The sequence below is a fragment of the Filobasidium floriforme genome, assembly GCF_021052385.1.
Source record: "Filobasidium floriforme strain CBS 6241 chromosome Unknown HD553scaffold_1, whole genome shotgun sequence".
Classification (NCBI taxonomy): domain Eukaryota; kingdom Fungi; phylum Basidiomycota; class Tremellomycetes; order Filobasidiales; family Filobasidiaceae; genus Filobasidium; species Filobasidium floriforme.
In genome coordinates, this window is record NW_025763622.1 from 1583378 (window position 1) to 1598038 (window position 14661).

At 53.2% G+C, this 14661-nt stretch overlaps 5 protein-coding genes across 5 annotated transcripts; 3 read left to right on the plus strand and 2 right to left on the minus strand.

Annotated features, from left to right (window-relative positions):
• Positions 1 to 50: 50 nt before the first annotated feature.
• Positions 51 to 1582, minus strand: HD553DRAFT_303299 (uncharacterized protein). Its single transcript, XM_046178857.1, has 6 exons — positions 1445 to 1582; positions 1295 to 1351; positions 1108 to 1220; positions 707 to 1034; positions 387 to 629; positions 51 to 323 (listed from the first exon to the last, which is right to left on the minus strand). The coding sequence occupies exons 1-6, from the start codon at positions 1520 to 1522 to the stop codon at positions 123 to 125; spliced, it is 1020 nt and encodes a 339-aa protein (XP_046040398.1). The 5' UTR covers positions 1523 to 1582; the 3' UTR covers positions 51 to 122.
• Positions 1583 to 1782: 200 nt separating this feature from the next.
• Positions 1783 to 6583, plus strand: HD553DRAFT_303302 (uncharacterized protein). The gene is made up of 11 exons (XM_046178858.1): positions 1783 to 2265; positions 2326 to 3625; positions 3702 to 4520; positions 4578 to 4650; positions 4720 to 4864; positions 4927 to 5020; positions 5078 to 5152; positions 5213 to 5325; positions 5390 to 5939; positions 6019 to 6114; positions 6183 to 6583. Exons 1-11 carry the CDS (start codon positions 1898 to 1900, stop codon positions 6348 to 6350), a joined length of 3801 nt encoding a protein of 1266 aa, XP_046040399.1. The 5' UTR covers positions 1783 to 1897; the 3' UTR covers positions 6351 to 6583.
• A 1434-nt stretch (positions 6584 to 8017) lies between these two features.
• On the plus strand, positions 8018 to 9709 carry HD553DRAFT_303306 (kinase-like domain-containing protein). Its single transcript, XM_046178859.1, has 6 exons — positions 8018 to 8392; positions 8474 to 8765; positions 8834 to 8932; positions 8995 to 9033; positions 9106 to 9322; positions 9392 to 9709. Exons 1-6 carry the CDS (start codon positions 8094 to 8096, stop codon positions 9529 to 9531), a joined length of 1086 nt encoding a protein of 361 aa, XP_046040400.1. The 5' UTR covers positions 8018 to 8093; the 3' UTR covers positions 9532 to 9709.
• A 190-nt stretch (positions 9710 to 9899) lies between these two features.
• HD553DRAFT_333190 (uncharacterized protein) lies at positions 9900 to 11351 on the minus strand (the record flags this gene model as incomplete). Its single annotated transcript, XM_046182092.1, has 3 exons — positions 9900 to 10328; positions 10405 to 10933; positions 11002 to 11351. 3 exons carry the CDS (start codon positions 11349 to 11351, stop codon positions 9900 to 9902), a joined length of 1308 nt encoding a protein of 435 aa, XP_046040401.1.
• Positions 11352 to 12107: 756 nt separating this feature from the next.
• Positions 12108 to 14615, plus strand: HD553DRAFT_15415 (alpha-amylase A precursor). Its single transcript, XM_046176769.1, has 13 exons — positions 12108 to 12228; positions 12340 to 12588; positions 12649 to 12671; positions 12734 to 12766; positions 12840 to 13168; positions 13240 to 13409; positions 13477 to 13552; positions 13608 to 13712; positions 13780 to 13790; positions 13852 to 13886; positions 13949 to 14033; positions 14089 to 14303; positions 14364 to 14615. The coding sequence occupies exons 2-12, from the start codon at positions 12399 to 12401 to the stop codon at positions 14193 to 14195; spliced, it is 1164 nt and encodes a 387-aa protein (XP_046040402.1). The 5' UTR covers positions 12108 to 12228; positions 12340 to 12398; the 3' UTR covers positions 14196 to 14303; positions 14364 to 14615.
• Positions 14616 to 14661: the final 46 nt, after the last annotated feature.

Genomic DNA, 14661 nt, shown 5'->3' on the forward strand with positions numbered 1-14661 from the left:
CACCCACCACGCACACCGAGCGAGGCAGCGCGGAAGCGAGATCGACTGGCGCGCGGCAACTTGATCACTCCTGAGGCCTTGAGGTGACTACATGCTACATGTTACATGACTTGTGTCCAGTATCACAACTCGACACTCTTGTACAGCCTACATCTCACCCTATCGAGCACGAGCTCTTGTCCCTGGTTGACAATCCCATCTCTGCTTTGCGATGGGGTGGCCTGGTCGTCATGCTCGTCGACGTCTTCCATCGAGATACCCGAGTCGAGCGTAGACTTCCACGATCCCAGATTCCATCGAGCGTACCCCCAACCATCTTTGATCTGACAAGTAGGATACAATGTCAGTACCGAGGGCCACAATCGGGAAGACGTGAAAGCCCTCACCTCCGGTTTCTTATGTGGGGCCACGACGGCCAGCCACTTTGCCCTCTGACTCAGCTCGTACAAGAGCGAAAACATCTCGGAGGCGTCCCCGACCAGGTGCAAGGCGAACGAGCAGATGACAAGGTCGAACGGCTTGCTGCTGTAGGTAGGTGTAGCTGCCGCTAGTTTGCCCTGGGCTATGTCTTGGAAGGATAGTTCGAGACAGGGTCTTCCTGTACGGGTTTCGTATGCTGGGACGGTGTACTGGAAGAGTCATGGCTCAGTTATCAGTGGGTTCTGTCGGTCAGTGAGTTGGTAGACTATTCCAGTACTTGACTCACGGGATCGGTAGCCATGATCACTAGCTTGGGCGGTCTCCCTGACTTCAAGCCCAAATTTGGTCGTGCAGGCTTCTGAGCTAGCACAGAACTTGTGGCTGTCGTCTCGGCCTGATTGCCTTTCTTTCCCGGCGGTACAAAGGCAGAACGTCCAACTACTGGTAGTCGGGACGAACCGATCCCTAGACTAGCCAGAGGATTCCGTAGACCTGGATTCGGTGATGCCGCAGGGGACAGAGGAGAATTCGACGTCTGAGTGGAGAAAGTGCTCGGTATAGCACTGGGGAAACGGGTATTGTACCATTCTTCTATGACAAGAGTGGCTTCCCCACTGAGACCGGGCCGGAGCAAGCAGACAAGTCAGCTCGGCCAGAAGCGACGATTAAGGCCATGTATTCTCTTACCTTCCCGCTGCCATGTCCAAGATCCGCAACTCCAGCTCGACCTCCGGCTCTGATGGTCCTCCACGTGATACTCCCTCCTCTTTCCACCATCGGTCCAGCAAGGCAAAGATTACCTGATCTTCACATGCGATCCCACAATCGTGGTTAGCTTGACGAGCGGGACAGAAGCTCTTCCTTCTGGACTCACCTTGCGTATGCCGGGGAAGAACGGGTTTCGGTATGAAGCGTTGACTTTACGATAGTACTGTATCGCCGGAATGAGGTCGTAGCGATGAATGAGATTGGGATGTCGCCAAATGATGCTAGGCTTGCTGATGGTTACGAGCTACGAGCTTACCTCGTCGACTCCGAACTCGTTGTAATTCGTTCGCATAGAGTGGTTGATGTTGCCCTGAGTGGGTGTGGTGTGCGACATCGCGCCGGCTACTTGTGGCTGTTGACAGAGAGAAGATTTATGGACGAGGGCTTGGGGTTGTAGGGCATGTAGATAACTATAGCAGCGCCGAAGTGAGATAGGGACGACTGAAACGAACCTCCTCCAGCTCCCCTCCCCTCACTTGTCTGGATTCCTTTCACGTGATCTCGTCTTTGGAACGGGCGACGAACTCGTCATCAAGCATCAGCGAGAGCGCGCCCGATCACCAGTTGCCCAGTTGCTCGATCTCCTCGACGAGAAGCTCAACCTTTGTAACTCGTACCCAAAGATCAGAAGAGCACTTCCTTTCTCTTATTTCAAGGTACATCGTCTTCGTACGAAGCCTTTTTTGATTCATCAACAGTTAATACCACCATGGACGCTCAAAGACTGCTCGGGATGTTGAACGGAGGGCCATCCGCGGCCGCAACGTCGTCGACCTCGCCTTCGCCAGCTCAGCACTCGCCCCAATTGTCGTCTCCTCCTGCGACTTTGCAGTCTCTTCTCTCCCAGTTACAGTCTCCTCAGCCTCCCAGTCCTCGGGAACCTCCTCCTCACATGATGTCGCCACCGATCTCGGATGCTGGGAACGCTGCCGAGCTCTTTAGGCGCGCGGGAATGTTGCCCAACATTCCGCCACCACCACCGTCTCATCCGGGAGCTGTACCTGGACCCAACCACCATCGAGTGCTTTCTCCCTCAGCTGGTAATGCCCAGAGCCTCTTGGCTACTTTGATGTCGGGGTAAGTCGCCATGGAGCCCTTTGTATGCTCGCGAAAATCTGACTCGAATACGCTTCTCAGCTCGAACCCTTCGTCAAATATGCCTTCTCCATCTCCTGGACTACCGTTCGGTATGAAGCAACCCGTCATCGACCATAACATGCTACAAGGACCCCAGGCTAGCGAGATTCCATTACCGATTTCCCCCGCACCTCCAGTATACGCTTCTCAACCGACTCCCCCTCACCTCGGACGTGTCCCCACGAATCAATCCGATCGATCGGTTCAAGAAAAGCCTCAGAAACCACAGACGGAGTCTCAGCAAACGACACAGCTATCGGAGTCGCACAAGGTCGAACAGGACATTCCCAAAGAGGACGAGAAGCTCGCTTCCCCTCAGGTCGAGGGTACTGCTAGCAAGGCGACCGCTCCTACGGCTTCCAAGTTTCATTTCATCTCGCCCTTTGACGTGTTCGACATGCCGGCTCCCACGCAGCCCGCTCAGCCGACTCCCAAAAAGGAACCGTCGGCGGTACCGTCCGTCAAGAGCCCGATGTCATCGAAAACTACCACTCCCAAGGTATCCAAGCAGGTACCCAAGCAAGTGCCATCCCCAAGCAAAAGCAAAGCAACCCCAGCGGTACCGGCCGCTTCTCAGTCGGCTGTTCCCACTCCGAGCCGATCAGAACAGGTGGCACAACCTTCTCAACCTTCGAAAAAGGCCGAAGTGCCCCCCATATCCTACGCGGTGAATGGCCAACCCGGTCGATTGTCCACCGTCGTCCCGATCGAGAGTGACCATTACACCTTCGATGTGTCCAACACGAATCACAGTGGGGTCGGAGCTATTGATCAAAAGTACCAAGAGGAGATTGCTACGGTCAAGACGAACGTGTTGACCGCCGGAATCCAGAAGGGCGCCAAGATCGCTGCGAGCAGGTCGTTCATCTCCTATGCTCTGAACAAGGGCAAGGTCAGGGTCATCGACTATACCACCGGAGTCAATACGGCGATCATGTTGGAGACGGAAAACGGCACCCCTGCTAAAGTCGCTGATATTGCCATTTGCGAAAATTGGCTCGCCGCCTTGGGTGAAGATAGGACATTGGGTCTGTGGAGGCTCAGTACCAAACGAGGAGCCGAGAACTCTGTCTCTGCCGTCAAAACCTGGTCGACGACGCCGACTCAAGGGTCAAGTCAGCCGGTCGCAAAGTCTCTAAAATGGCTTCGAGCGCGTGAAGGGGACAAGGACAGGTTGATCGTGGTCACGGACACGGAAGCGTTCTTGAAATCGCCCACGGCGATGTCCAAGTCTTTCGGTCAGGGTACTCGGGATTGGGCTGGTATCGGCGAGAGTATCGGCGCGCAGGCGAACGGATCGGTGAGCAATCAGATCAGGGGTCGTCCATTGCTGAGTACCTTCGGACTGACTTGAAGAACTGTATTTCTTACTGCAGCCTCTCATCGATGTAGCTGTTGCGCCCGAAGAGTCTGAATACGCGTTGTTGCACCAAAACAACAAGGTCATCGTCGGGTCTGTAACCGACAGCAGCGAGCGCGAGCTGCAGGTGCAAGCTCCGGCTGAAGGAGGATCATGGCGATCGATCGACCACACAGGTCACGCGTTGATATTGTGCTCGACTAGAAACGAATACGCTCTATTCCCTCTTGCGGGCAACGGCGAGTTGAGCCCCTCAAGCACGTTCTTCTTGCAGGATCCATCAAACGCAAAGGAAGTATCTGCCGTCCGATCGTCAACTGCTGTCTTTGATGCGCCCCGAAACACCTACTGGGTAGCCATTTGGGCTCGTGCATCCTTACTTGCGATCAAGATTACCGGGACCGATCGACAGGCTTTTGCTGCATACGCTGAGATCGCCAGTGGACCGACAAGCAACCTGGCTATCGATCAGAGCAGTCAGATCGCTGAAGCTTCGATCCTCTACCGTCGCCCGGCAGGCATCTCAATGCTTACCCTCCATCCCTCTGTTGCGAAAGAGCTTGAGGAGGTCGCCGATATGCATGCTTCGAGACGGCCTGTTACGGACGCGGATATCCTGACCAAGCAAGAAGAGGAGGTCGCTCCCGAAGTGGAAGAGGAACAGGTGCCCGAAGCGCCGGCACAAGAGGAGGTCGAGACTACGTCTGCTTCTCCTGACGCCAAGGAGGCCCCCGTTGCAAAGGATGTGACAGTCAACTTGCCTAAACCAGTCGCGAGTCCCGTTCAAGCGAACCTGTCTATGGCATCGGCTCCTGCGGAGGTCGATTACTCCAAGGTGAGATTGACCCTCCTGGACAGCTCGAAATCATACTGACCAGATCACATATTCCAGGTGGAGAGCATCTTTACGGCGGCCATCTCCAAATCTTTAGAGATTGAACTTCGCCAGGTATTGACTCAGCAAGGTCAGCTTGAACTATGCGTCACGCTCTTCTCATCTAGCTTCTGACCAGATGAAATTTTGCGCATGATAGGCGATATTCAGACGGCGATCGAAACCGCCTTCGCTAACCAGGAAGCGTCGATCGACGGTGTACTGAGCCGAATTGTGTCCGAAGGTATTCAGCGAGAGCTGAGCGGATTGCTACCCCGGATAGTCAAGGAGGAGATGGTCTCGGGGTTAGTTGCATCTTCGCTTCTTCGTATGGTTTATGATCCGCGTCTCAAACCTTCTCCTCTAGCGTCTTGCCTCAGCTGCAGGAAATTCTCCGGGAAGAGGTCGAGAAGCACGTCGGGGACAAACTTGCCAGTGCCATTTTGTTCTCGGTTGAGACGGTGAGTCTCGACTAATTTGAACGAGGTCGCGATTCTTGCTCATATTCCGCTCTACAGACCGTCATGAGCCAGGTTGAGAAAGCTCTGGTACCTCATCTGGGTCGAACGTTTACATCCATCCTCTCACCAGCGGTACGTGATAGATGTCATACAACATTGCGCGTGTTAGAGACTGAATATACCTTTCTTCAGGTGGACAAGAGCGTCCGAAGCCTTATCGATGAGAAGTTGCTGCCACAGTTCGTTGCTGCTGTCGAGCACGTCCCGGTCGAAGTGTCTCGTGCCATCCACCAAGAGATGCTAGAGTGAGTCTCGCTCAGGGCATATATATATAACTCTCGATTACTCATTGAAAGCTTGATATTTTAGTGTCCGCAAGGATGTCATGATCGAGCAATCGAGTCAAGCCACTGCAAGCGACGCGGCGATGCTTTCGATGTCGAAGTCCCTCGCTGCCTTGTCGGAACAAGTCCAATCGCTTACTCGCGAGATTGAGACCTTGCGGATGTCTTCGCAGGCGGCTGCTGCCATTGGGCAATATCCTCGCGTTCCACCCGGTCCGCCTGATTCTCTCGGTCCTTTCGGAGAAACTCCTCGCATGATGCCCCAACAAGCAAGTTATAACGGTGTCCCTCCAAATATCAATACTCCGACCGGCCTGCCCATGCCTCCGCCTCAGCAGAACCAGATCATCAGCCCCCAGCCTGTACTTGCTCCGAACGCTGGAGCGCTTCAGCAGCTGATTTCGGGGCCCGAGGACGCCGAGGATGCATTCCTCAAAGCGTTCTCGAGTTTGTCGGACGTTGATCTGGTGCAATTCGTCATGAGCCGAATGCCTAGGACCGCCGAATATTTGCCTGATCCTCGGGAACGACCTTCGCCCTTGTCACAGGCCGTATTGTTGACCATGGTCCATAGGGTAAGTTTCTGATGGTGAGGAGGAATTGTGAGCTGTTCAGTTTCGCTAAGTTCTTTCTTCTCCGTCAAATCCTCTACAGCTCTCGAAATGCCTGCAAAGGCATTCGACCGAGAGTAGGGAGTACCAAGCGGTCATGACGTGGATCTACCGCGCATCTCTCGTTATCGATCCTAGGGTGAGTGGAAATAACATGTCTCACAGAGCTGTGCGACTCGCTGAGACTATTTGATACGATTTACACAGGACGACACGATCCAGAGCTACTTGCCTGCTGTCAAGAAGACGCTCGAGGACACGTTTACGGCTTCCATGGACCACTTTACTCGATCGAGGGACAACTCGCCGGCCAGTCGAAGCGCTGGTCAGATGATGCTCAAGATCATCAGCAACCTCAACCGACCTCAGGCTTGAGCGGCACGCACTTTGGCATCTCGACGCATAAAGTCATGAAGAACGAAAATAGGTCAAGTCAGGGAAGGGGAAAAAGATCTCCTAAGCATCCCTCTAATTCGCAACCACTTGTACACGTAGAAGAAAGAACACATGTAACCTCTCTATGCATACATCTGATGACCAGCCTTTACCGAACTGCAGCCATCTCGTCGAGTCTGATTCACCACGAACGATACTCCCAGATCATTTGCCGGAGCGGAATGACCTTGTTGCATGTTGTCTCGTTTCACGGGGATCTCGCTTCGTTCGTCAGGGCTGCAGGGGTGACACGGTATGGCTTTTGTGGTGGCGAGGAATGGCGGGAAGGCGCTCCAAGAGGCGCAAGGGTTACCCCAGCCCCGCCGGCTGTTTCTTAGAATTCCGCTTTCGGCCGTTTTTCGAGGTTTACATCCATCGCCCAGGCCGAGCCAGAGCAGTGGGAAGGCTCCGGCTGGGCTTTGCGCCCCTGGCTCTCTCTTCCTCTCCTGCTGCTGCCCTGTAGGATGCGTAGGATGTGAATGGTTTCCACGAGTTTTCCGCGTGAAATCCTTGTCCACGAATCCACAGAGCTGGGATGCTGCTGGGGAGGTCGTTTCGGTATCAGAATCACGACGTCCACCAACGTCGAGGACGACGACGAGAACGAGAATCGAGCTAACGATATCGAGATAGCACTAGCTCGACCAAAACAAACCCGGCTGCGGCGGCGACCAGGGCAAGTGTTCAGCTGCCACCACTACCTGCGGGATCTATCGACAACAAGCAGAGAAACGAATCGGGTAGAAGGTAGACGACATATAGCGATTGTTCCTTCTGCAACATACCCGAGCAATTCGAGCAACGTACAAACGACCACAACCCTGGGCATTCACCAACAACGGTGGCTTAGGAAAGTCGTCGACCAAGGCTCAGCCGTAACAAGTCGCCCAGTCCGCATCTTGCCAACTCTTTACGCGTCCAAACACCGGGATAGAGATTGCTTCAACTCTGATCAGGAGATCAGGAGACCGCTTCCTTGATCAAATCTTTCCCCCATCAAACGTGAACTCTATCCCTCTGACTTTGCAACGTACCTCAGTCACTCGACTTTGATCGCACCGAGGTCGACATGTTGAATAACAATACCGAACGACAAGCCCGTCCGAACGGTGGTAGCAAGAAGTTTGTGTACGACCCTGCGTCGATGCTATTACCTCACGAGAAGTATGGAAGAGAACAAGCTCAGCTGGACAAGCTCAAGCATCTCGGACCGAAGAACGAGGTTCCGGCTCCTGTGCCTATCTTACGGACAGAGACGACCGATACTGCACCAGCTTCGACGACGTCTCCGAATCAGGATTCTGGTTCGCAGGCGTCCTTCGCCGAGTCTCATCCTCCACCATATTCTGAGGTCCCGGCTCAGGGCGATCCGTTGTTACATAACCGGCCTGGAAATGCACAGGCTCAAGCGGCTGGCTCGTCGTCTGGCCCCACTGAACGGGCTTGTCGGTTCGAACCAGAACCGACCGGTGCAAGACGGGGCAGTACGGTACCCTCTGCGGTGATGACGTACGAAGAGGAGCAAGAGTTGTCGAGGTTAAAGTCTCTGGAGATGGAAGCGGAGGCGGACGATGGGACGACGGAAAGTCCAGCGTTACTCAGCGATTGGGAGGTCGTCGAGACGCTCGGTGAGTCTAGTCATCGCCCAGACATTTGTCGTTCTTGAAGACCAGGACTGAACCCATGATACCGTGCATATCATCACTACCAGGTACGGGTACTTTCGGGAGAGTCCTTCTCGTCCGCCTCCGTCCACCCTACCGGTCCAGCTCGTATCACCCCATCTTCCCCAGCCTCAAATATGCCCCAGCGGAATCCGGAGAACCTACACCGGAACAGACTTCCTACGCCGACGCTCAACTACCACACTATGCAATGAAGGTCCTGGCGAAGAGCGAGATTGTCAGGCTGAAACAGGTGGAACACATCAATTCCGAACGAGCGATCTTGGAGAGGGTCCGGCATCCTTTCTTGGTCGAATTGTGAGCCTGGCTATGTGGTCGCGATTGCGTCCTGTTACAGGCGTGGTGGCTAAACACGGCTTTGTTGTTCGTCTTGGTCAGATACGGAACGTATCAGGATCACCTTAACGTATACATGTTGCTGTCGTACGTGCCAGGGGGTGAACTCTTCAGCCACCTTCGTCGAGCCGGTCGCTTTACGGCCGATGTAACGAGGTTCTACATCGCTTCGATCATCCTCGCCATCGACTACCTGCATGAACGGGATATCATCTACCGAGACCTGAAGCCGGAAAATCTGCTCTTGGATCGGGATGGGTATCTACGGATAGCAGATTTTGGATTTGCTAAAATCGTCGAGGATCGGACATTTACTCTGTGTGGCACTCCCGAGGTGAGTCGTCAATGCTCTCTTCTTCGAATGTGTACATGTGCATGAACCGACCGTATTGGTTTTCGTAGTACCTCGCTCCAGAGATTGTCCTGTCAAAAGGACATGGCAAGGCGGTCGATTGGTGGGCACTGGGTATCTTGGCATTCGAGATGTTGGCCGGCTATCCAGTAAGCTCGAGCCTGTGTCCAGTACAATGTACTGTGCTCTGACTATGTCGCTACCTGGACAGCCATTCTTTGATGACCATCCGATGGGTATATATGAAAAGGTAAGTAGTCACATGACCTCTTTTCTTGGCCAAACCGGCAGGATGCTCATCTTCACATCCCTTTCGATTTAGATTTTGGCCAACAAGATCGCTTTCCCGAGTCACATAGATCCTTATGCAAAGGATCTTATCAGACGGTTATTAACGGCGGACCGATCTAAGCGTCTCGGAAACTTGCGAGGAGGAGCGCGCGACGTCATGAGCCATCGCTGGTTTACCGGTGTGGACTGGAGCACGCTCGAGCGCAGAGCTATCGGTGCACCGATTATTCCGCATGTCGCCTCACTAGGTAGGTAGCTGTGGGATCGATTCAAACCGCAACCTTTGAAGCTGAGATTGTGCCATTCTCACACACTAGGCGACTCGCAAAACTTCCAACGGTATCCGCCGCCTAAGCCTGCGGATCTGCCAGGCATACTGGGCATACCGCAAGGTGCGGCGGACGACCCATACAAGCATCTGTTCAACGATTTCGTCTTTCCTCCGGCGGCCTCGTAGATTAGTCTGTCGAGAGTCCAACGAGAGCGGATCTTAGTACGGCTCCGTATGTCTTGCGTATTTGGAGCGAACGAAAAGATCAAGATATTGTATAGCATCTAGTCCAGGAGTTGTAAGAGTATAATGGGTATGTTTTCGCTGAATACAGATCGACTTCCGGTCGCGGATGGTTTGGTGTTCGAACCTTTCCCTCCGCTCTGCAGAGCCGAGAGCTCCGCGAATTGTTGCAAACAAATGCTAGAGCGTATGAATGATATATATCGTAAGTAGGTTAGGCGACATGAGTGGTACGAACATGTACAAGGTGGGCGTATATAGCGTCGTATCCGATGCAAGGAGGGGGGGGGGGGGTTGTCGATCGGAGAGATCTAGTGACCTGCCGCGATGACGGCGTCGACAACTTCGTAATCGATGTGGTGTACATAGTCCATCTGCCTTTGTCCACGCTTGGGACCTTCTTTCACATCCAGACGGAGAGAGCGGTATGGGGTTGACAGGTGACCTGGACGAGAGACGTCGCATCGTATGCTGATGCTCTTCAGACCAACTCGCAGCTGGAACATGTCGGAAAGGAAGCTTCGCATGTCCACGCTCATGCCGGAGTCTCCCTGTACCAAGTGAGATTTCGGGACCCGGGCACCATCATAATGCACGGAGGTAAGGCCCATGGAGTCGAGAACTGCTCTTGGGGACCTGTCCTTGTGGGATGGACCTACGAGAGCCTCGATCCAGTTCATCTTGATGACGAGGTGCTCGATTTTTGTAGCAGTTTCGAATAGCCATTGCAAGCATCCGTACTGTCAGTTCAGGTGAAGAGCGGCAACAAATCTCGATAAGCCATATTGCTCATGCTTGACCTCCGGTGATACTCACCCAGTGGGATTCGTATTTGCTGCCCTTTTCCACGGTACAAAATTGAGGGAGGGCAAGTTCTAGGATTGTGACGCTCGCCAAGATCTTAGGCAGCATATCCCGCATGAATAATGCTTGGGGAAGACGGTATTTCCTTTCGTACCCCAAAGGAGCGCAAAGACCTGGAGGATTCAGGTGGAGGGACTCCAGATGGGTGATCTCTCTGCACAGAGCTTTTACTTTATCTGGGTAGTGGGCCGATTCAAAGTTGCCATGGCTGCTCATGATGGTGTCAATGGGCGCAGCGATAGACAATTTAGTCAAGCCCGGAGCTTTGATCGGCATCGGAGTAGCCCGCAGTAGTGGACCTTCCTTCAGCTCCAGGGAGAGGGCGCGAACTGCTGGGGAGAAGGCGTGGTCCATGTAGGCAATCTCTTGATCCTCATCCATGATGCTTATCAGATTAGGGCAGGCATCGATAATTCTCTTCCGAAGCCGGTCCGCAGCCTCGGAGCCGCGAGGACTGTCAGTCCTCGAGAGCATGATCAGGCTGCGTACCGCAATGCAGGAATCAGTTCGCCGACAAAGTCGTCGTTCATTTCGTCACTGCTTGCTTACCAGATATAGCCAAGACTACTGGGTCGCAGGCTCGATAAAGTCGAAGCTATGTGCTCCGCGTCGTTGAGTACGACGGTGTTCAGGATCAATTTCTGAAGTACGACCTTCCTGGTAGCATGGTCGACGAGCGACATGGTTGCCAGTTCAGACGACATAGGAGTGAAGATGGGTCCGACACGCTTGGGAGTGAAAATGCACCCGGGGCCTTTCTGACAAGTATGAGACTTGATGGCATCTCTGGAGAGGTGTTTGATGACGATGTCGAGGATGGTTCCGGGGATGTGATCAAGTGGCCATGTGCTAGGTGGAACACAAGGACCGTAGGGGACGCCGGTGGGTGGTCTGATCATGATGGCGTCTATATGCTGCTGTGGGATGGCTATTTGAAGATGTAGTGAAGTGTGATCACGAAGGATCGAATTGTCGTACTTCGCTTCTAGTTGGATACTCTATATATATATACTTTGTGCTTCTCGCATCAATTTTTCCTTCTTCATCGTTGCTTCTCTCCTTTGGCAAGAGCGCTGATCCATATTCGGTTGTCGATCGTCGCGCCCCGAACACAAAAGGAGATGAAACGCGCAACAAGCTAGGGACCGCGACAAGTAGCATTTCTCTCACGCGTATGCTGGCATATGCTGGAGAAGAGCAACTCGGACGACATCGATCCCTCGGAAACATTGGTTCTGCATACTTCGTCGTAGCTCACACAATGGGTCCGTGTCAGTACGTGTAGCTTTGTCTTGCAAACCTCCGGTCCTCGAAGGCATCGCCAAGACTGACTTGGTCTCGCCGGCAGATGGAACAGCCTCTGTACCCTTTCCTTTTGAATCTCCCGGCCTGGATGTACCTGACGACGAGTCTAATCCCACCGCAGAAACAACTACCGGAAATCGAGAGCCCTCCGCCAGCATTGTTGCCATAGCCGAAAGCTTATAATCCAGCCGGACACCAGTTTTGGGACAGTATGAGCGATGAGCACTAAATGAACGTTGATTTGCGGTCTTCCGCCTCAGGCTGATGCACCAGCTTCGAGCGATATGCTCGATCTAGGCGCACAGCAGTACGGGAACCGGCGACCGATCGTCTTGATAGTCTCAAGCAGCACTATACACGGAATTTGATCGTTCCGAAAGACCTCTAAGCTAGTTACTTTGCCAACATCAACGATCTCCCAATTGGCACATCTATACGTCCTGACGGGCCGATGACGAATCAGCGCTGATGGTACGTAATTCCTCCGAAGTTCGTCCCGAAAGCTCCAAGTTCCCCAACTTCGCCAAACCAAAGATCAGGAGCCGCACATTGACTTGCACAGCAAAATCATATCACTTGCAGCGTAGGTGATCGATGCCAACAGACCAGGAAATCAGTTAGCTACACCAAGACCAGTCCACATGAAGTTCTGGGTGACTTCCTCCGCTGCCTTGTTGGCCCTCAACATCGTCGGCGCTCTCGACGCTCATGGATGGCGGCAGCAGTCGATCTACCAGCTCTTGACCGATCGGTTTGCGAGAGAGGATGACGTCGAAGCTCCATGTAACCTGATCGCTAGGCAGTATTGTGGAGGAACTTGGAAAGGCACAAGTGAGTCGATCCAATTGGTGAGTAAGGTTATGGATCCTGATCGTTTGCTTGTGGGATCAGTCGACAAGCTGGATTATATTCAGGTAAGCTCGCTGCGGAAGCGAACAGCCGGCGACATTCAGCTGACAGACTATTCATCTCCTAGGGTATGGGCTTCACAGCGATCTGGATCAGTCCTGTAAGGATGATGAGTCTAGCAAGAATATATCGAGCCGGTCTCTGACTCGGAATCCATTCCCCTATCTGTTTAGGTATCGGCGAACCTGCCAGAAGGCTATCATGGCTACTACACGACCGACTTTTACCAGATCAATCCCAGATTTGGTACGGCCCAAGACCTCAAAAACCTCTCGGCCGAGCTACATCGGAGGGGCATGTACCTCATGCTCGACGTCATCGCGAACCACGTAGCGGTGCCGCGTCGGAGCAAATTCCGACCTTCCGATGGTACGTGGGGGGTCTTCAATCAGGACGACGACTTTCATAAGCTTCAGTGGTGTCGGGACTGGGAAAACCAGCTGGAGGTCGAGCAGTGTTGGCTGGGTGAAAAGGGTGACATCGCATTGCCGGATCTGAATACGTGAGCCGCGCCGACGTGTCCAATCTCGTATCATACCCGCTCTAACCAGCCAGTTTCCATGACCCTGGCAGCGAAAATCCAAAGGTCGTCCTGGAGCTACAGAGAATAGTACACTGGCTGGTCCAGGAATTCTCTGTGGACGGCCTCAGAGTTGACACGCTCAAGCATATACGCAAGAGTTTTTGGCCCGATTACGAAAAGGCCGCTGGCGTCTGGTGTACGGGAGAAGTGCTGCATGGAGGTGAACAAACCTCCTTACAGCTCACTTACGGACGTACGGAAGCCGTGTGCTGATATCGCCCTACTAGATCCCGCATATACCCTACCGTATCAAGGTAGCGCGCTCAGCTCTGTCCTCAACTACCCCCTTTACTTTACCCTTAGGTAAGTAAAACTCGCTTGACATCCTGATGAAGCGCTAGCTGATGTCACTTTCCAGGCGTGCCTTTCAAAGTCCTGACGGTTTCATGATAGAATTGACCGACATGATATTACGTATCCAACACGAAGCTGTGGACCCTACGACCCTTACGACCTTCTTAGAGTGAGTCAGAACATACCCTCGTGGCAGGGCGCTTTATGTTGGGTCTGACGACGATGTCTCTCTATAGCAATCATGACCGTGCGTCATTCATCCTGCAACCAATTGTGTCTGGAGTTGACGTGTCGGATGTTCCACACAGTGCCACGATTCGCTCATGAAACCAGCGACGAAGCCGTGAGTATCATCTTCCCGTTCTCCACTACCACCAAGCATCGGGTTGATTGTGTTATATCTAGCTCCGTTTGAATGCATTAGCGTACCCATTCTTGGGGGATGGCATACCTATAACATACAGCGGTGCCGAGCAAGGGTATTCGGGAGGTAAGTGCGATGTGATGTGGAATAGTTAGGATGACGCTAATCTCTCATATTTCAGGCGAAGATCCGCTTAATCGAGAACCGATGTGGTTATCTAAATTTGACACCAGCTCAAGGCTGTACAGTTTCGTGGCCAGGCTCAACGCGGCTCGAGCTCTCGCGTAAGCTAGCTCGTTGGGCTCGCTTGACCAGCGATCCTAAAATTCTCACTTACGAGTATTGGAGATTCCTCACCGTAGTCTCCGTTACGTCCGAGACTACAGCACAGCCCTAGTGAGTACCGCGGTATGAAGTTAACGGGAGAACGGAGATTATTGAGATTTGTGGCATCAGACTATTCCCCTTGTCACGACCGATCACGATATAGTGCTCTATCGCTTCCCGCTCCTGTCTATCTTGACCAATCGAGGTAGCAATCAGCCGGATGACCGTACCATCGCGTTCACCGTCCCTGGCATGAAAGCTGGAGACGTATTGGTCAACATTGCGAAGCTAGGATCCCTCGATCATGCAGACAAATACCTCTCTGTAGGCATCGGTGGCTCAGTCAGGGCGACCATCCATAGAGGGCAGCCATCGGTAAAGCAGAGGTTCACGAAGGAAGGAAGCTGGGCGAGAGCTGATTCGTAAA

Excerpts from the sequence above, each read along its gene's own strand:
- HD553DRAFT_303299 (XM_046178857.1), bottom strand. The coding sequence starts at position 1,522 with ATGTCGCACACCACACCCACTCAGGGCAACATCAACCACTCTATGCGA. Across the intron at positions 1,352-1,444 it reads ACGAGTTCGGAGTCGACGAG|TACTATCGTAAAGTCAACGC; the intron begins GTAAGCTCGTAG and ends CCGGCGATACAG. Across the intron at positions 1,035-1,107 it reads TTGGACATGGCAGCGGGAAG|TGGGGAAGCCACTCTTGTCA; the intron begins GTAAGAGAATAC and ends GCCCGGTCTCAG.
- HD553DRAFT_303302 (XM_046178858.1), top strand. The coding sequence starts at position 1,898 with ATGGACGCTCAAAGACTGCTCGGGATGTTGAACGGAGGGCCATCCGCG. Across the intron at positions 4,865-4,926 it reads AAGGAGGAGATGGTCTCGGG|CGTCTTGCCTCAGCTGCAGG; the intron begins GTTAGTTGCATC and ends CTTCTCCTCTAG. Across the intron at positions 5,940-6,018 it reads TGTTGACCATGGTCCATAGG|CTCTCGAAATGCCTGCAAAG; the intron begins GTAAGTTTCTGA and ends AATCCTCTACAG.
- HD553DRAFT_303306 (XM_046178859.1), top strand. The coding sequence starts at position 8,094 with ATGATACCGTGCATATCATCACTACCAGGTACGGGTACTTTCGGGAGA. Across the intron at positions 9,034-9,105 it reads CGATGGGTATATATGAAAAG|ATTTTGGCCAACAAGATCGC; the intron begins GTAAGTAGTCAC and ends CTTTCGATTTAG. Across the intron at positions 9,323-9,391 it reads TCCGCATGTCGCCTCACTAG|GCGACTCGCAAAACTTCCAA; the intron begins GTAGGTAGCTGT and ends CTCACACACTAG.
- HD553DRAFT_15415 (XM_046176769.1), top strand. The coding sequence starts at position 12,399 with ATGAAGTTCTGGGTGACTTCCTCCGCTGCCTTGTTGGCCCTCAACATC. Across the intron at positions 13,410-13,476 it reads GGGAGAAGTGCTGCATGGAG|ATCCCGCATATACCCTACCG; the intron begins GTGAACAAACCT and ends TCGCCCTACTAG. Across the intron at positions 14,034-14,088 it reads CGAGCAAGGGTATTCGGGAG|GCGAAGATCCGCTTAATCGA; the intron begins GTAAGTGCGATG and ends CTCATATTTCAG.